Here is a 20715-nt window from a genome sequence, read left to right on the forward strand (position 1 = left end):
TACACGAGCCTCGATCTTGTATACAAAAAAAAGAAAAAAAAGAAAAAAAGAAATAACATTGATATTTGTAGACAGACAGACAGACAGACAGACAGAAGTTAAGCGATTGCTTAACCACGCTTTCCGCTTTGCGTGTGTGCGGGGTAATGAAATAATTCACTGGTTAAATCATTGGCCTAAAGTACATAGACCTCAGACAGACTGTAAGGTGTGAATTATATATACTTCCTGGAGGTCGTTTTCGACGTAACCATGGAGTAGTTGTTTCACCTGTGTACGTGCTATATATATGACGATGCAATAAACGGAAGAGGGTTGCATCATCCCTCTAGTCATCTAGTAGATGCATATTGAGTGTTGGGATACCGTGCGATGCTGAAACATGTTCTTAATGTAAAAATTTGCTTTTCATTTGTAAGGATCACATGACAAACACATGTAAGTGTTGTTGAACAGTCTTTTAAAACCTTCACACCTGTTGTAGTAAATGAAGCAAGTTATTTTTGCTTGCACGCCAATGGAAGACTAAACGGTTAATGGGAAAACGTACCTGATCTTTGCAGTGAACTGGACACTCGTCTTGAGCACGAGCGGTCGCTGCGGATGAGTAGGCATGCAAGGTTGCTGTTCCAACACAAAGGCGCTGTGCAGCAAAAGACAAACGGACGCAATCAACTTCGTTGTCCGACATTTTCACTGGCAAGGGCGAATCGTTTATAAAGTGGGTGTGGGTTGGTTAAACCCCACGAATGGCCTACCACCGAACTACGCTCTTTTGTTTCCTTTTCCTCCGGTTTGTGGAATCTCTTTCCCGAGACTGTTCAATCCCACTCTCACTGCTCGGGTCTCCAGCATTCAAACATGTGGTACAATCACAATCTCATATCATTCCCTATCCCTAACCATGAACTTTTATACCCCAAATAACTATAACTAACCCAACCCTTTTACTTACAAGGAAATCCGACACAGGAGGAAGCCATTTGGCCCATCATACCTGTGCCCTAACACCACCACCAGTATGTGTGTGTGCGTGTGTGTGTGTGCTTGTTTTGAAAGGATCAAGAATGGTGCCAGCTGATCCGTGCCAGGTTGTTTAAAGCCAGGGACCAAACTCCGATAAAAAATTTTAAAAAACACCTTTAGAGGCCATTTTCCCCCGCAAAGCGGGGGTTGGCCTTTTTCGGGAACCGTGGTTGTTGTTGTTTTTCGGTCCCCTTTTTGAAGCAATGTTTTACGGCCGGATGCCCTTCCTGACGCCAACCCTTTTTGCCGCCTTTAATGACAAACAGGGAATTACCAGTGAGCTGGTACTCAATTGCTCCAAGGGAGCAAACTCCGATCATAGCCATTATTCTGTAAGAAGTTCTGTACTCATTTTATCACCTTGGTTGTGCCACCCGTGGATGACGATAAAAACCATGACTGGGATGTGGGTATGGGAAGGACATAACACCTTGGATATAAAATGTCCGCCACGTGCCAGATATAGAATATAGGCCAAAAGATGTTCAGGGATCACGAACAAAACCGCCTGAGTCAGCACCATATGATGCTTGGTGTGCGTTTTATTTATTTATTTCAAACAGCAAAATATTAATTGAATCCAAACCACCAGTTACCTTGATGTTAAAAATCTACCGCACGCCTACACATATAGTGCAGCAGATAAACACAAAAATTGTGCATTTTATGAGAAAAGCATGAAATTTTTAACATAGTTAGTGCATACCATAAGGTTTATTTTCAGATGTGGAGGGAAGTCAGATTTGACCTCTGAGAACCGTGAGAGGTCAAATCCAAAATGGCCACCAGTCCACCGAGTCTAATGTTCAAACGCGCTTAATTTTGGAACGAAATAGTGTAGAAAAACATTATAGGTGTCATTTCCAACTAAATTGGGGATGCCCAGAGGTGAATGATGCTTTCAATGAACTCCTAGGCATGCCAAGTGAGGTCAGTGAAGGCTCAATGTTACTGCTAGAGCGATTTGTGGTGCTGATGTACGATAGAACCAGTGAGAGCACGGAAGTGAATGATGCCAGGAAACAGCTCTTCACACAGAAGTGTAGAACTCCAGAGAACATTCCTCCAACCCAGGCAACACTCAAGCAGCACATCAAGCGCACTTGCTACCAGGCCAACTGTTGGAACCAGGCATTGGTCATGGATCCAGAGATGCCAGACCCATCTGACTGGGGCTGGATAAAGGAGACAACTGGGTGGCAGCCTCTTTGGACCACTCTTCCTGAAGCATCAAAGTCATGCCATGAATTGATCCACTGTCGCTGCAAGAAAGGGTGCACTGGACGCTGCAAGTGTGCCAAAGCTGCACTCAAGTGCACAGCACTGTGCTTCTGTTCTGGAGACTGTTAGATTTAGATCATTACCAATTTTCATCATTGCACTTGATTTAATGTAAGCTTTGGTGGACATACTTGGTTGACTACAGTTATTTTTTCAGAGGTTATTGCATCATTCCTTGCAGTGTAAACACTTTTTTTTCATCATTTCTGGTCTTTGGGTGTTCTGTACCTATACCTGTACCTGAAAAAATTAAGTTTTAAAAGTTCAAATGAACTTTTTCCAATAGCAGTTCCAACTGCAGTATCATAAAAATAGATATTTAACGTAATTTGACCTTGACCGTGACCTAAATGCATGTCCTTGAGTTCTGGCGATCTCAAAAGTATCACCAAATGAATGGGCACCCCCAATTTAGTTGGAAATGACACCTATAAGCGCGTTTGAACATTAGACCCGGTGGACTGGCGGCCATTTTGGATTTGACCTCTCACGGTCCTCAGAGGTCAAATCTGACTTCCCTCCACATCTGAAAATAAACCTTATGGTATATACTAACTATGCTAGAAATTTCATGCTTTTCTCAAAAAATGCACAATTTGTTAAAATATGAGAGCTTATCCGCTGTACTAATACACCCACCTTACGCACATCGTGCCTTGGAGGTATGATGGTCCCCTGGAAGGAGGTGGAGCCCACTGTCTGGAGGGGTGGGGTGTTGTCAAGGGAGATGAGGGTGGAGTGAGTCGCTCTCGTTTAGTGCTAAGAGAAGTGGGAACAGTCCTGGGAGGAAACTGCATGAGATTTGAAGAGAGCTTGTTTGAGTGTGTGAGAACTGAGGAGGATTGGTGAGAACTGAACAGAATTAAGTGAGAGTCATTCTCAAAGAATTGCGAGAGTTCTGAGGAGGAGGAGGAGCCTGGAGGAGCGAGAACAGTGTGCAGAGGAGCTCGTGGTTTTGTGAGGTGAACTGTGGAGTTGAGGAGAATTAAGAGATGGAGAGCTTTAAGGAGGTTGTCCTGCCTGCCTGCCTTGGCCCTGGTGCTTGTCTCGTCTTCCCGCCCTTGCCTGTTGATAATCCTGTGCACCTCCTCATCGCTCTGCTGTCTCCTCATTGCCTGCTCGGTGCCCATCTTCTCCCTCGCCCACTGCCACCAGAGATAAGTTGACCGGTTTTGTCCATCTTCCCCGTCTGTGACTGACTGACTGGATTGAGGCGCCTCAATTTTTATAGGATTTATTTTACAGTTGCTTACCTCATTGTACATGGTTATTGTATATCGCTCCTTTCCGATGCCATTTCCAGGCGCTGCATGACGTCATTGCCGGGGCACCGAAGGGGGGGGGGCGGAAATGACGCGCGTTGAAAGGGAGTACTCAGTTTTCACTCTGGTTTGTTTGTTTGTTTGTCCGGGCAATATCTCAGCCAAACTTTGAGCGCGGAAGCTGAAATTTTGACACAATCGTGAGCAAATGCTTTGGCAAAAACGGTACCTTTTGTTTTTTTGATTAATCAATTAATTGATTAGTTACTTAATTATCATCGATTAATTAAGTACTTATTTATTTCCTTTCTCTTCTGGGCAATATCTCAGGCACCTTTTGAGCTAGGAAGCTGATATTTGGACATGACAATGACCAAGTGATTTGGCTATAAAGGGTATTTTTCATTTGTTGATTAATCAATTAATCGATTAATTACTTAATTATTCGATTAATGACTTAATTTTTTTTTAGGTTACAGATTCGGATGGAACGGTGGTGGTTTATGTATTCTATAAGCCAATTGATTAATTATTTAATTGTTTTATGATCATTATATATATTTTTCATTATTAATCATTTATTTATTTTCTTTCTCATCTGGGCAATATCTCAGGTACCTTTTGAGCTAGGAAGCAGATATTTGGACACAACAGTGACCAAGTGATGTGGCTATAAAGGATATTTTTTAATTTATTGATTAATCAATTAATCGATTAATTATTTAATTTTTTCGATTAATGCCTTATTTAATTAATTTTCAAAAGGTTACAGCTTCAGATGAAGCACTGTTGGTTTAGGTATGCTATTAGCCAATTGATTAAGAAAATATTATATGATTATTATTTATTGATTTTAATTATGCAATTAATCAATCAATTATTGTACACCTCTCCCTCCCAATACAGCCTGGTGTTGGGCTAGCGGCTAGGGTGCCAGCTTAGGATCCCAGGATCCTGGGTTTGAATCCCGGTCGATCGCTGAATTAACGCCAGGGGGGTTGACTCAGCCTGTCATCCTTCCGAGGTCGGCTAATTGAGTACCAGTTCACTGGTAATTCCCTGCTTGTCGTAAAAGGCGACAAAAAGGGTTGGCGGCAGGAAGGGCATCTGGCCGTAAAACACTGCTTCAAAAATGGGACCGAAAAACAACAACAACCACGGTCCCCAAAAAAGGCCAACCCCCGCAATGGCCTCTAAAGGTGTTTTTTTTTTTTTTTCTCCCTCCCAATACAGTCTCTACGAGCGGCATGGCAGGATCACTGGGTGCCGAATTCACCCCGGCAATGCCGTGCTGGAGGATATTTATTTATTTGGCATGGGGGTGGTGTACTTTGAATGTATCTGTACTTGTTATTGAATTAATATTCTCTAGTTGTTTTGTTGTATTCAGGAATAAACCCATTTGGTTTTATAAAAGCTGCAAGGTCCTCATGATTCTCCTCAGGTCAGTGCGAGCACATGCCGCCAATAATTGAACAGAGCCTCGAGAGTTAAAGCCTGTTCTGGTCCATCCGTTCATCGGGGTTGGTGGTAACCGGTCTGTGAACATGACAATATATATATATATATATATATATATATATATATATATATATATATATATATATATATATATATATATATATATATATATATATATATATATATATATATATATATATATATATATATGCAATTGTACATGTAGGTTGTCTACCGTACACCAAGAGCCATATATATATATATACACACACACACAACACAACAACAAGCATTTTAAGGCCATTTTCCCTGCGAGAGCGGGGGTTAGCCAAATCCATCAATATATATATATATATATAACTGTGAGAAATAGTAGAAACTCCACAGTACAAGCAGGGCGTCTCATTTGTATTAAATAAATAATCGGGAGATTAAATAAGACGCGGACGTAGCTTCAGGACAGTCGATCTTTAATTCTCGACAAGCTTTCGACCAACAAAGGTCTTCTTCTTAGTCTACAGAAACAACAGGCATGTATATCAGACAAGTATGTATAGTGATATGTGTATAAGATGTGTGATATGTGTAGAAGATGCATACAAAAAGAAGAAGAGCCACGCTAAAGCTTAAGAAGGCACCTATTAGAACTGACACTCAAACTGAATAATTTCCAATTCAACGGACGACATTACATTCAAACTCAAGGTACCGCTATGGGTACCCCTGTTGCACCATCATATGCCAACATCTTCATGGGAATGATGGAGGCCAAGATCTATGCACAACCTCATCACGGCATCTTGGAAAAATCCTGGGTGCGTTATGTTGATGACATCCAGTTCATCTGGTTAAAATCCCCCCGTAGTCTCGCACAATTCCAAAATGAATTAAATTTGATTCATCCGACCATCAAGTTTACATTCGACAGCTCACAGTCCAAAGTTCACTTTCTAGACACATCACTCACACTTCAAAATAACAGACTCGAAACAGAACTATACACCAAACCAACAGACACTCTCTTACGTTCTCCTTCTTCATCTCATCCTAAACATACAATTGCAAGCATACCATACAGTCAAGCACTCAGAGTAAGACGCATTTGCTCAACAAAAATGGCAGAAGAAACTTCTCTCTGCCAATTAGAAACACACTTCATTGCAAGAAACTATGACCCTCACTCTGTGAAAGAAGCAATAAATCGAGCAAAACGCATACCGAGAGCAGACCTTCTGACTTACAAACCCAAACCTGCAACTAACCGTGTCCCACTGGTAACCACCTACTCTCCTACCTCATCCCAATTGCCAAGTATTCTGAATAAGGCCCTTCCTCTCCTCCATCAATCAGAAACACTCGGCACCACATTTCTTCAACCTCCACTAACATCATTTCGACGTGGTCGGACACTCAGGGACCTCTTGGTAAAAGCAAAGCACCCACAGCCCCACAACAAACAAACTAGGATCCCTGGCTTCTATAAATGCACAGCAAACAAAATAATTATTCACAAACATTTACTAGAAGGAAACAAATTCTGTAGTTCGAGCACTGGACAAAAATTCCCCATCACCTCCTATATGAACTGCAAATCTACATGGGTCATTTACCTAATCACTTGCCAAAAGTGCAACAAACAATATGTTGGAAACACTGAGAATACACTCTACACACGATTGAATAACACCCGGTCAGAAATCAATAACTTCCACACCAGTCAGGGCAAATCTCTACCTTACACGATGCACTTTAATCAACCGGATCACTCTATAAATGACATTCAGATCTCTGCCATTGAATCAATTACAAATCGATCACACACCACGATTCTGAAACGTGAGTCCTTTGGATACATAAACTTCGGACAAAAATCCCTCATGGCATAAATTTTGATGATTAAAGAATGTTTCAACATCAACCCAATCAAATCATTAACTGTAACTCATTCATTCACTCATTCTACCTTTATACAAATGTAGGTAGTGCATTCATACTGATATAAATATAAATGGTATATGAATATATGCTTGTGTGTTTATGTATGTATGTATGTATGTATGTGTGTATATATATATATATATATTTGTATATGCGCGTGCACAAACTAACGTGAACGGTAACTGTAAGCTGCGCTTCACTTCTGCTGAACTTGAGGACGGTGAGTAAGCTTTAGCGTGGCTCTTCTTCTTCTTGTATGCATCTTCTACACATATCACACATCTTATCCACATATCACTACACATACTTGTCTGATATACATGCCTGTTGTTTCTGTGTAGACTAAGAAGAAGACCTTTGTTGGTCGAAAGCTTGTCGACAATTAAAGATAGACCGTCCTGAAGCTACATCCGCGTCTTATTTAATCTCCCGATTATACATATATATGAGTGTGTGTGTGTGTGTGTGTGTGTGTGTGTGTGTGTGTGTGTACAGAATATACAAATACAACACACACCACTAAAGTAAACAAAATTTACTTTTGGAAAAGAGTCTTGAGGAGTCCATCAGTGGTTCCTTCAAGCTGTTCCTTGCTTGAAGGAATGGGATCGTTGGTGTATGTAACCTTTTGGTGCAACTCCTCGAGCTTTTTTAACTGTCTGCGTATTTGCAGCAGAGTTTCAGCCAGGGTCGTGAACCTGTGCGAGAAAGGACACAACAAACAATTTATAAAAGTTACGGTCAAATGGAATGCTTCATTACCATCAATCACCAAAGTGCATAACCAGGCATGCATCATGGCCATCTCTCATCAATCATGGATTCCTATTCCCAAAAAACATTCCTGAAAAATGTTCTGTAACAAAGTTCTGTAGAAAAACAAGCATTCTGAGTATTGCGCTGCAATACATGTCCCCTACCGGCAGTCTGTCGTCCGGAAAACTGTTGGGGAAATTACCAAGGGTTATTTACCGACAGGTTCTGAATCGTTCCCAATCGCTAATTACCTCAGGACGGGCTCACCTGTGATTCGCACTCGGGACTTCGATTTATACACCTTGCAGACAGGTCAGCAGAAGCACGAGAAAATAAGTTGTTGATAAAGAACCTTCCGAGTCGCTAAATATCAGTAATTTATTATATTTTCCGGTTCACGATCAATGATCGGTGTATATATATATTTGCTCGGATTGGCTCCGCCCCTCCCGAAAGCGCGCGCTGTGTCACGCTTTTGACGTTCGCGAGACGAGGCTGAGGGCACGCGGTGCGGCTTGAGGAGAACTCTAGAATAAACAAAGTGCCATAACTTTGTCAAAAATGATAGAAACGTCGTGAAGTTCGAACTTGATCTGTAACTTATCATGAGGAAACGATGTGCCAAGTTTGAAATCATTAGCATTAAGAGTTTAGAAAAAAAGTCCGGAAAACTGTTCTTTGCGTGACAGACTGACAGACAGACAGACAGACTGACGGAGGGACGGCGTGCAAACCTATAGTCCCCTCCGGTGTGCACCGGATGGGGACTAATAAGAGGAGAAAACAACAATTCATTTAGACGTGCGAAGTTCGCTTTTTCATGACATTTTGTATAGAGATGTCTCGGCTCATGTAGGAGATAACCAACAGAGAGAACAATCACTACAATCTTACAAAGGTTAAGTAATGAACAAGGAAAACTAGAACGCAGTTGAGTGAAAGGAGTGAACTAGAACGCAGAAGTCGGTAGTTGAGTGAAAGGAAAGAATAGGGTGTGTGTGACCATCATAATTAATCTTCCTTGTTCGACGATCTGAATACTTGGGAAAGATGTTAAAATCTTAAGCTAATCATATTGAATTCTGACTACAACAACAACAACAACATGCATTTTAAGGCCATTTTCCCTGCTAGAGCAGGGGTGAGCCTTGCGGTCCCCATGACAATCTTCTCCATTTTGCCCTATTTTCTGCATCTCTCCTTGTTAACCCCCTTGCCCGCATTTCTTCTTCCACCCACTTTAGCCAAGTCTTTCTCGGTCTTCCCCGTCCTCTACTTCCTTCTACATTCATTTCCATCACTCTTCTCAACCAGTCACTTTCATCCTTCATCAACACATGACCAAACCACCTCAACCTGTTCCTCTTCACAGCATCAATCACAGGCTCTATTCCCATCATCTTTCACAATTCATCATTTGTCTTCCTCTCTCAATGATACTCCGCATATCCACCGAACCATTCGCATTTCCACCCTTTCCAGCCTTCGTTGCTGCTCTCCATTCATTACTCATGTCTCGCTCCCATAAATCATAACACTTCTCACACATGCAGTGTACACCTTTCCCTTCAGCTTCAACGACACTCCCCTCCTCATCAGCACGCCACTCAGTTCCTGAAACTTCTTCCATGCACATCTCACTCAAGCATCCGTTGCCGAGTCTGATCCACCTTCTCCATTCAGCATGTCTCTGAGGTAGTAAAATGTTTTCACACCTTCCAGCTTCACGCCATCTCCAAGATCCAACTCAACATTTCCTCCATCTGCAGCTCCCTCTGTGCACACCTTAGATTTGAATGTAGCTGCCACACTGGTTAATGGCCCTCTCAGACCACTACATTTTTGATGAACCCACTCAGCGCACATTGCACATTGAATGGAGTTCACTCCGACACCCTTCCTGCACACAGCACATGGCCACTTCCCAGTTCTTTCCACCTCACCACATACTTTACCACTTGCCATCACCTTCGTCTTTCCGATATTCACCTTCAGACCTTTTGTCTCCATACATTCCTTCCACTTGTTCATCTTTTCCTTCAGTCCATCCATACTTTCCGCTGTCAACACCAGAACATCTGCATACAACAACTCCCACGGTAAACCCTCCTTTACGTTCTGAGCCAGCACCTCCATCACAGCTACAAATAGTGGTGGCGTTAGTACCGACCCCTGATGCACGCCCACCTTCACCTCAAACTCACGACTGTTCCCGTCCTTCGTCCTTACAGCTGTGCGCGCTCTTTTGTACATTGCCATCACTACTCTGATCAACCATTCCTCCAATCCTAACTTCCTCAATGCCCATGTCAATACTTTGCGTGGAACCCTATCGAATGCTTTCTCCATATCAACAAACCAAAGAAACAACTTCTTCCTCCTCTCCATGTACTTCTCCTGCAACTGCCTACCAATAAAGAGCGCGTCTGACGTTCCTCTTCCTGGCATAAATCCAAACTGCATTTTGTCGATCTTCACCTTCTTCCTTATCCTCCTCTCCAACACCCTTTCCAATACCTTCATTCCATGCTCCAATAACTTTATCGCTCGGTACGAGCCACACTCCAGAGGGTCACCTTTCCCCTTGTATAGATGGACAAGGGTACTCAGTTCCCAATGCACTGGAATGCGGCCTTCTTTCACCACCAGATTACAGATCTCTGTCATTCTCTTCACACCCCAACTTCCTGCTGCCTTCAACATATCTCCCACAACTCCCGTCGGCCCTCCCGCTTTTCTACTCTTCATTGCATTTATCGCTTCCTCAACTTCCTTCTCAGTTATCTTCTCTGCCGGTCCTAAAACTGGGTTACTCTCTATGTTGCCATCCCATTCATTCTCTGTATTCAACAGCATTTCCATATATCTTTTCCATCTTCCTTTAATTCCATCTGGGTCCACAACGATTTGCCCCACTTCATCCTTCAAGCAACTCACCCCCATCACATCAGACCTCTCTTTCGCTATATGCTTTGCAATCCTGAATACCGCTTTCTGACCCTCTTCCGAATCCAAGCGTTCTCCGAACATTTTCCTATATGCCTCCTGCGCCTTTGCTACCTCTTTCTTTGCAGCCTTCTTGGCTGCCTTACAACCTCATGCTCTGCTTTTTCTGCTCCCGTACCCTTCGCCTTCTGCCACTCCTTGAACTTCTTCCTCTTCTCGTCAATCCTCTTTCCAACTTCATCATCCCACCACCATGTTTTCGAGTGCCTCGGTGGTCCTTTTGTCCATCCACATACCTCACCAACGGCTCCCAACAGACTATCTTTCATTGACATCCAACCACTTTCAAGCTCAACCACATCATCCTCTACCCTACTCAGCCTCTCTTTTAATGCCTCCCTTACTGTCACCTCTTTCCACCTCCACACCTTCCTTCTCGGTTGGTACTTCACCCGCCGTGCTCTCCTCGCACCTTTCACCCTTATGGCGCAGACAACCAAGTGGTGCTGTGAAACAACCTCCTCCCCCGGGATCACCTTTGTGTCCGGGAGGTGCCCCCTATCTCGCCTACGCACCATCAGGTAGTCAACGATTGTTGTCGACCCACCTGACGTGTATGTAACAAGCTTATTATCCTCTTTCTGGAACTGAGTATTACAAATCAACAAATCAGCTCCATCAGCGAACTCCAAAATCCTTTCACCTTCTCCATTTCTCACACCATATCCGTAACCCCCATGAACTCCCTCAAAACTGTCCATACTCCTTCCCACATGTCCATTTAGGTCTCCTCCTACCACAACAACTTCCTCATCTTTCACGTTTTCCATCAGCTTCTCTATCGCACACCAGAACTTGTCCTTCTCTTCATCGCTCCGACCAACCTGCGGAGCATATCCCGAGATGACGCTCACCAAGAGCTTTCCAATCATCATTTTCACCATCATCAACCTATCACTCACTCATCACACTCACCACACTGTCTACAAACTCCTCAGAAAACATGACACCAACACCATTCACGCCCTCCGGGCACCCTTGCCACACAAACTTGTATTTCTGTCCCTGCCTACCCTTCACCATTCTCACACCACTTCCCTTCCATCTCGGCTCTTGCACACAACATATGTCCACTCTTCTTCTGATCAATACTTCCACCACTTCTCCTGATCTCCCTGTCATTGTCCCTACATTCCATGTCCCAAACCTCAGAAACCGATCTCCACTTCGGGCTGTACCCTGCCCATATGTAGTTGTAATTGTCATGGTTCTCTTTTTGAGGCAATGTTTTTATGGCCGGATGCCCTTCCTGACGCCAAACCTCTTCGTCGCCTCTTACAACACGCAGGGATACGGTGTACCTATTCTAAACCAGGGTACAGCCGTACAGCCAGGGTACCTGTACAGAGTATAATTCTGACTATGACATTATATTTGTTAATCTGCACCTCTCAGTTTGTGATCATTGTTATCCACCTTTCCATGTAATCGTTGTGAATGAATAGTGGCGAGTGTGAGCAAATCCTCGTATATAAAGCAGAATTGCTTTTGGGACGAGTAGAAAAATGAGGGACTGGAAGGGAAACAGAATACAATCAAGTGTCCTAAACGATGCAGATCCGTTTCACTCCCATCCATGGAACTCTGTCCTCCCATGTCCCAGCGGAGGCTGGAGTTTCCCAAGGAAGTGTTTTGGGCCTAGTCTTGTTCCTCATCTACATTGACGACCTCTCTGATGCTCTGGAAAACCCTCTCTTCCTTTTTGGAGATGACTCCACATTGTGTCGTACAGTACCCCATCCCTCTGCTTGGCAGACAGCAACTGCACACACACATATGAATGAATGAATGAATGATCGTTTTTAAGGCCATTTACCCCGCTAGAGCGGGCGTTAGCCTTGCGGGCCCCATGACAATCATGGTTCCCTGTTTGAGGCAATGTTTTTATGACCGGATGCCCTTCCTGGCGCCAATATGTGTGCACACACACATATGATATATATATATATATCTGTTGACCTGGAAATGATTACATTCTGATCTGATAAATACATTCAATCCTGGGATTACATTCAATTCTGGGAAATTCCCTCCCTCACCATATCGATCTGGAATGATCGCCAAATGATGGATGATGATGATGATGATGATGATGATGACCACTCCTTTTTGCATCATAATGATGGCTAGGGCTGTCGAAACAGTTTCCCTGGCTATTGTGCACTATCCTGGATGGGTCGCCAGTCCGACGCAGAATCGCCAAATGAACCCACATCTATTTATTTTGTCATCCCCTGAAAGAGGTTCTTGAACCTCGAGGCATTACCATCAGACATGACCTTTCCTGGGCCAACCATCCTGCAAAGCCAGCCGCAGATGGGGCATCCTCTTGTTGATCCAATTATTCTTTGAAAAAAATAATCAGAGTTGCTCACAGACCATCACATCTGTCTCTCCTGGATTCTGTGGAATCTATAGCTCTCAATATTAGTGGAATCTTCTGTGATGAGGCTGAAGTTTAATGTCTGTGCTTTCACATCCCAGTTAGGTCAGATGTCTCTCCGTTTTCTACCATATGTTCTCCAACATCACCCCCTCTATCCTCCCACCCTCCTTATCAACTCCAGATTGCACCTGTTCTTCCACTAACCCCCTCCTCGTTAAACTTCCAAAATCCAGGCTGAGTGCCACCTTCAACTTCTTTGTTCCTCGTTTATTTCATCTTGGGAACGACAATCCAGAGGCTGTTCTGTCACATTCTTCTCTCTAGGGCTTCAAACAAGCAGTGCGTGACGCTCTCTCGTCATCCCCAATTCTGGCCCATGATCACATTTTTTACCCTTTCTAACTCAAGCATCTTACTTAGTAGTTTCAGTGCTTCCTTCTCTCCACCCTTTCCTGTTGCTCTTCCTTCATTACCTCCACCCCCAAAGGAGGTTATATTTTCACCCCTGTCTGTCTGTTTGTTTATGAACAAGATATCTCAAAAGGTTGTTGACAGATTCGGACAAAATTTGGTGGATTGGGTTGGGTTTACGACAAGGACAAAATGATTGGACTTTGGTGAAGATCCAGATCCGGATCTGGATCCGATCATTTTTTATGTGATTCGTCACCATTGAGAGATTGGGGGAAAACTATGTGTATCATGATATCTCAAGAAGTTATGGACAGATTCGGACAAAACTTGGTGTACGCATTTGGTGTGTGACAAGGACGAATCGATACGATTTTGGTGAAGATCTGAATCCGGATACGAAAATTTTCTATTTTTTTAAAAGTGATTCTTCACCATTGAGCGATGGGGCCAAACGATATATAGCATTATATTTCAAAAGGTTGTGGATGGATTATGACAAAACTTCGTGGCTAAGTTGGTTAGATGACAAGAACAAGCTGATTACATTTTGGTTCAAGTCCGGATCCAGGTCTAACCTATCAGTGGGATACAAAACGTAAACTGTTCAGTCTGGTGGAGGTATGAGCTCTGCAGAGCGCCATTCTCGTTCCCTTTATGTTAGAAAGTTTTTGGGTATTTTTGTACACACAGTCAAGTCTCATGGGGGAGCAATGCACTAAAAAGATCATGATGTAACAGGACAAAAGCAACAGTAGAGAGAGAGAGAGAGGGGGGGACGGGGACGGGGGACGGTGGAGTTGAAGTACAAGGCAGAGGGACACCTGGACAAACAATGGGTGTGGGGAGAGGAATGGGGGGCAGGAAAGGACTCATGGAATGGACAAGATGGACACAGAAGAATACCCTCAGGGGGGAAAAACTGGAAATTAGGAAGGAGGAGGGCTTGGGGTCACATGGTTAATGAGGGTAGAAAATATCATGGTTTTAGATTGGGGAAGATCTGAGATTGTGGTGAACAGCTGTCTTGACAACCTGGAGGGAAGAATGAGATTGAAGAGAATGTGGAAGTTGATTCCACAGGCGTGAAAAAAGAGGTATGAATGAGTGGAAGTGAGCAGTGATCCTGCGGGAGATTGCATTGATCTTGAAGGCCTTGGTTTCCACAGCATCAAGTTGAGCAAGGTGTGAGGCAGGGGAGGCAGCCCAGAGGAGATAGCAATACTCTATAAAGCTGCGGATGAAGGCTTTGTAGGTGGATTGGAGTTCAGTAGTGCCAAGGAAGGACTTTGTATGATGGAGGATGCCCACTGCCCAGTCAGCGGCTGGCTTTGGAGGCCAATGTTAAAATGTGGTTTCCCCAAGAAAGACCATGGCTGATGGTGAGACGCAGGAATTTGAATAATTGAACATCCTCAAGAGGATTGTTATGAAAGTAGATCGGAGGGTTTGCCAGATGGTTCTTTCAGAGAGAGAGGGTCAGAGTTGGAGATTTGTCAGGATTGAAAGACATATTCCAGGTGTTTGACCAGCTTGTGATTGTTTTTGCCAAGGTCTGAAGAGAGGGAAAAGTCTGCAGCCTGCATTTCTGAAGGATCTCATGGCAGAGGTTAGAATCATCAGTAAATAGATAAAGGGGATTTTCCAGGGAATGAGAGAGATCATTTATGAAGATCAGGAATAAGATTGGGCCCAGAACACGGCCTTGGGACACTTCAGCCTTGAAAGGGAGAAAATTAACGAATTCTGTTGAGAGCCACACGTTGGCTACGAGAGTAGAGGAAGTCAGTAAGCCATGTGTGGAGTTCACCATCGATGCCACTGGCAGCGAGTTTGTAGAGCAAGACAGGATGCCGTGCTATCAAAAGTAACCTTGCTATCGAAACTTATGAGTTCTACCTTGCTTTTCCATAAGTCTCGCTCCTGAAAGGAAAAAAATGCGAAAACAATTGGTTAGTGAATAATTTTTAGACTCTGACCATTAATTGATCGATGGTTTGTTCATGTCCCGTTGTCAGTTCCTCGTGGAATAAAGAGATTGGATCACAAAGCTCTGCCTTCTTTTTATGCCTCCTCCGACAAAGTCGCCGGACTTTTATGTTTTCGGGTTGTCCGTCCGTACGTACGTCCGTCTGTCTGTCCATACGGGCTAAACCCCGTTTTTCTCAGCAACCATATGTCCGATTGAGACGAAACTTTCCGGGTAGGAGTGACACCCATGCAGAATGATTTTTATGATAATTGTGATGTGATAGGTCACGTGGTATGGCAAATCTTGGATCAAAAGCAAATAATTTTAAAAAAATTATCGGAAACTGCTGAATGGAAAAATTTGAAACTTGCCACATTGTCAAGTACTCCCAATGGGGAACAAAATCATGATAATGATGACATCATAGGTGAAGTGGTATACCAGCCAAAAATGTTTTAATCTAATTCCTTATCCTAAAAATCTGAAATTGCATGCACATGATCTATGACCCATTTGTATTGAAATATTAAATTTATGACATCATATGTCACATGGTTTGGCAGCCATTTTGGATTGAAGGAAAATATTAAATAATTATATCTGAAAGCGCCACCCTATCGATGCGAAATTTTACAAATATCATCTAGCAGCACTGTTGCATATAGTTTGAAACTGATGATGTCATAGGTCACGTGGTTTGGCAGCCATCTTGGATAGAAAAACGAACCTTATCCGATCAACATGAAACTTCACAAACGTTATCCACTTCCCATACAAATGCAGAGTGATGGCATCTAACCGTTGTGGGACTATGCGGAGGCATATTGGCGACAGTCGCATTGTTCCAATTCCTCTACTTTCATCGTTCACACAATTTCACACAAGCTGAATAATTCAAGCTTAGCCTGACAATTAGGCCCTTCTAAGATAGGCTCAAACCCCGATGAACTCAAGCATAGAGAGGATGAAGAAGAAAAATAAATAACATGTCTCACAATGGTCCAAAACCAGCAAAGAGGGGACTTTTATTAAATGACTAAAACACCACAAATTCGTTTTCTTTTTTTGCAAAACATTCCATAAAACTAAAACATGATACATCACACTGGGCCACGCACCAATACTCCAGCTGACGCAGGCAGACCATAGGTGGACCACCAATGCAAGCAATTTGCTGGCTGCGTTTCCACTCCTGCAGTTCCTCCAGCAAAGGCTTGGATAGTGTATAGTTGATTATGGCGATTAACTCTGCAATCAGATGCAGAATCTCCTGCACGTCATACATGAAATATAAGCGTGTGCAGGACAACACTCTTCGTTTATATTGTGTGACCTGTATTTATGCTCACTGTAAAAATACTATCTGCCCTTTGCATGCAAAGAATGAGTTATGCATGTTATGAACAAATCGTACCAGAACTTCATTGGAGCTCGAGTAGATTCCCTGTTACAAGGAAGTTAATTGCAGTAGGAGGCCAACAGGACCTTCATGTTATCCCCGTACCCCTCCATCTTCAATGGTTCTTGGTACCTATGTAATTCCAGGTTAAGCTATCTAGTTTTGCTGCCATGACCTTTACAGGGAGACTATTCCATGCATTAACTACTCTCGGAGTGAAAGACCCTCGACTTAACGACATCATAACTCTCCCCTTAACTCTCAACCTACAACCTCTGGTCCTATCACTGTCTATTCTGCTGAAAAATAACTTTTATGCATTTACTCTGTCTACAGCCTTCATCATCCTCAACATCTCGAGATCAGATCCCCTCAATCACCTCCTTTCTAATGTATGAAGTCCTGTCTCCTTCAGCTGCTCCTCATAGCTGAGATAAGCTAGGCCCAGAATCAATCTCGTCGCTCTATGCTGAACCCTCTCTATAGCAACTACGTCCTTCCTCGGATGTGGTAACCAGAACTGAGCTGAAGCATCAGGAGTTTCCCCAAGGCAGTAATGATCTGGAGTGATGATGGCTCCTCGGAACTGAAGCATCGGCCTTGAGATATTCAACATGGTGACAAACAATTGGAGGCGAGTTTGCCTAATTACAAGTCAGAGATGCAGTTTTTCCACTCTACATATGCAAGCACGTATGGTAAGATATATTTCAAAGTACCAGATGGTTCAAACACTGGCAGCATTGTGATGACAAAAATAAAATAATACAATGTGACACAAGCAGAAATGAAAAAGTACAAAAACAAGCAGGTACGCCAGTCGAGTAAATTGACCTGATGAGGAAGCAAATGGAGGCTCATATTCGGAAGGATAAGGGAAAGCAATGTCACAAAAAAGGTTAAAAGTTTCAAGGTGAACTATAAAGCTTAAGCTTGCAAAGGAGGTGGATCGAAAGTGGGTCATTTGAACAAGTGTATTCCTGTGGAATGAGGAATAAACATGTTCAGTTTACATCCAAATATAAAAAAATTTTAAACTAGAACAGCACACACCTCCTCCAAGCTCAACAGTTTACATGCAACGATCGGGGATACCTCTTCGCGGTGGTTGTACCCCCCCCCCCCCCCTCCCACACTCCCCATACAATGCAAGTCGGGGGCCAAATCTTCTCCATTCTTCTCTGCTGCCTGGATTCGTCAGAGCAGTGCGGTCACGGTCAGAGTGCCGATCGGTCCCTATGGACGGGACCTTTCCCTCTTGTCTCTTCACTCTCTCTCTTTCTCTGAGCTGACAGACTGCTATTGTCATGAAATGGAATTTATATTTTGCATTATCTGTTGTTATGATTGCGATCTTCATATTATCCCCATGCTTAAAAGAATGGTGTTGGTGGGGGAGGTTATGTTTTCACCCCTGTTTGTTTGCCTGTGAGTAGGATATCTGAAAAAGTTATGAAGGGATTCGGACGATACTTGGTGCACACGCTGGTTGTGTGACAAGGCCAAACCGACTAGATTTTGTTTCAGTTTCTGATCCGGATCCGGCCTATCAGTGGGATACAAAACGTAAACTGTTGTATAGAGTGAACAGTTCTATTGAACAAGCCCATTGACCTCCCAGAAATGACCCAGAGGTCCTCCACATCTAGGATGGTGTACCCCTGCCTTCAGGAAGTCGGAGCCACGACAGTGTTAGAGTTAGAGTTAGAGTTAGAGAGAGAGAGAGAGAGAGAGAGAGAGAGAGAGAGAGAGAGAGAGAGAGAAGGGACAGGGACAAGAGGGAAAGGGCCGGTCCATGGTGACCAATTGGCACTTTGACCGTGATCGCGCTGCCCTGACAAATCCGGGCAGCAAGCAGGGAAGAATGGGGAAGATTTGGTCCCCGACTTGTGTTGGGTGTTACAACCACCACGAAGAGGCATCCCTGTTAGTTGTAGAGTGAAATATAGATGCTAAGGGTGAAAGTGAATAGGATGTTGGTAAGGCACAGACATGATGGGATAAATGGCCAAAACACTACTCAGGCAGGATACATGAAGCAACAAACTTTATAACCAGCACGAGCAGTCACTGATTACACAGCCATGGCATATTGGCCACCAGCAATCAGCGAGACTGACAAAATGGCGTTACAACCAAATTAATTTGTTTTATCAGTTCAGACGAATACACTAACGGTGATTTGTTCCTCAAAACACGCATGATGCCTTTTATTTCAAGTTTAAACATGGGTCTCAATAAAGCACTCATGCAATGTATTCTTCCAACAACCCAACGTTGCAGAGACACGCAAGGGCAAAACTAAATGATTAACTTCTTACACAAGTGAGGATACAAGAGATTGGGAATAAAAATCATAAACTAGTGACATCAACAAGAACACCAACAACCCATGAAGATACAAGGAGAAAGGACAAGAAAAGGAATGAACATGACAACTTTGTAAAACAAGAAAAAAAAAAAAGAAGAAAAAAAAGGTATTTGTAAATTAAATAAAAGAGTGCACACCTTGCGGCTTTGGTCGAGATGCAAAAGCATTCCCTGCAATTGCTTTGCTTCCTCCTGGGCAGAAGTTTGAGTTTGCGGTGGAGATCTGGGTTCCATTTTGGTGGTTTCACCTCCATCTGCTGGGGGTTGAGTGCGGGGCAGACATGTGAACACGTGACACTGCTTCAACACTCAAACTGCACATATGAACCACACAAAGAAGCTGAGAGAATAAAACAAAAAAACTGCATCTTAACACTCCGTATGTGTTACAATTTGTAAAAACCCCAATGCAAGATGGACAAGTGGCTTACAAAACGGGAAAGTCTTTACAAGTAAAATGATCGACTTGCAGGTGTTAAGGCACTTAATGATACATCATTACAAATAAGTGTCATGAAAAATAAGCCAGTATTGGCATTTCAATAGCGCTGACTGGACTGGTTTGCGAAACTTATTTTCTGATTTTCCCTGGAAAGACTACTGCCTCTCCTCGGCCGATGCCTCTATCTCTGCTGAACGTATAGCTGAGGTTATTGTTGCAGGAATGGAGGCTTATATCACCTTCTCTTTCAAATTTATCTCTCCTACCAACTCTTCGTTCAACAATTCCACCTCTGCAGCCATTTATGCAAGGGATGCGGTATAAGGGACATGGAAAAACTCTTCTTCCTCCAACTCACATTCAGCTTTCATATCTGCTGAAATCATTGCAAACATGTTATTCGTGAGGCGAAGCATTCTTTTATCCAAAATAAATGTGACAACCTCTCATCTTCTTCCACTCATAGATCTTTCTGGTCCTTAGCTAAAAGTGTCACCAACAATTTTTGTCGCTCCACCTTTCCTTCGCTGTTCCGTTCCGACGATACTATTGCTGTCTCTCCATCTGATAAAGCAACTCTTTTTTAGTTCTCCTTTCTCCTCTAGTTCCACACTGGATGACTCTAACATTCCATATCCCTCTGATGCACCCGTTACCAATCCTATGCTCCTCCCTATAATCTCTTTTCACGCAGTGAAAAAAGTACTCCTCTCTCTGGACACAAGCAAGGCTTATACGGACAAGATGGCATTCATCCTCATGTCTTGAAGGAGTGTGCTTCAGAACTTGCTCCCGTGCTTGCTCGTTTGTTTCGTTTTTGTTTAAAAACCCAAACTTTTACTCTTTCCTGGAAAAATACCTTAGTACAGCCTATTTTAAAGAAGGGTGATCCTTCAAACTCATCCAACTACTGGCTATTGCTCTGACTTCTACTACACAGACATGACAGAAGTAAATAGACACCATTATTTTTAAAGAAATGTATTTAATGCACATTTTAAATAC

The 20715-nt window shown here is 43.1% G+C and overlaps 1 protein-coding gene across 11 annotated transcripts in view; it reads right to left on the reverse strand.

The window, feature by feature from the left end:
• Positions 1-20715, reverse strand: part of LOC137429600 (signal transducer and activator of transcription 1-alpha/beta) — a 107894-nt gene that overhangs the window by 30911 nt on the left and 56268 nt on the right. For 7 of the 11 annotated variants that reach the window (XM_078779608.1, XM_078779607.1, XM_068119638.2 and 4 more), the window contains 4 exons: positions 19407-19525; positions 16618-16769; positions 7508-7666; positions 551-643 (listed from right to left, as the gene is read on the reverse strand). In XM_078779608.1, the coding sequence (XP_078635734.1) occupies positions 551-643; positions 7508-7666; positions 16618-16769; positions 19407-19525 (523 nt within the window). The remainder of the gene's footprint in view (positions 1-550; positions 644-7507; positions 7667-16617; positions 16770-19406; positions 19526-20715) is intronic. The other 4 variants (XM_068119640.2, XM_078779609.1, XM_078779614.1 and 1 more) reach the window with 1 other exon arrangement.

The sequence above is a fragment of the Myxine glutinosa genome, chromosome 6, assembly GCF_964187855.1.
Source record: "Myxine glutinosa chromosome 6, kmMyxGlut1.1, whole genome shotgun sequence".
Taxonomy (NCBI): Eukaryota; Metazoa; Chordata; class Myxini; order Myxiniformes; family Myxinidae; genus Myxine; species Myxine glutinosa.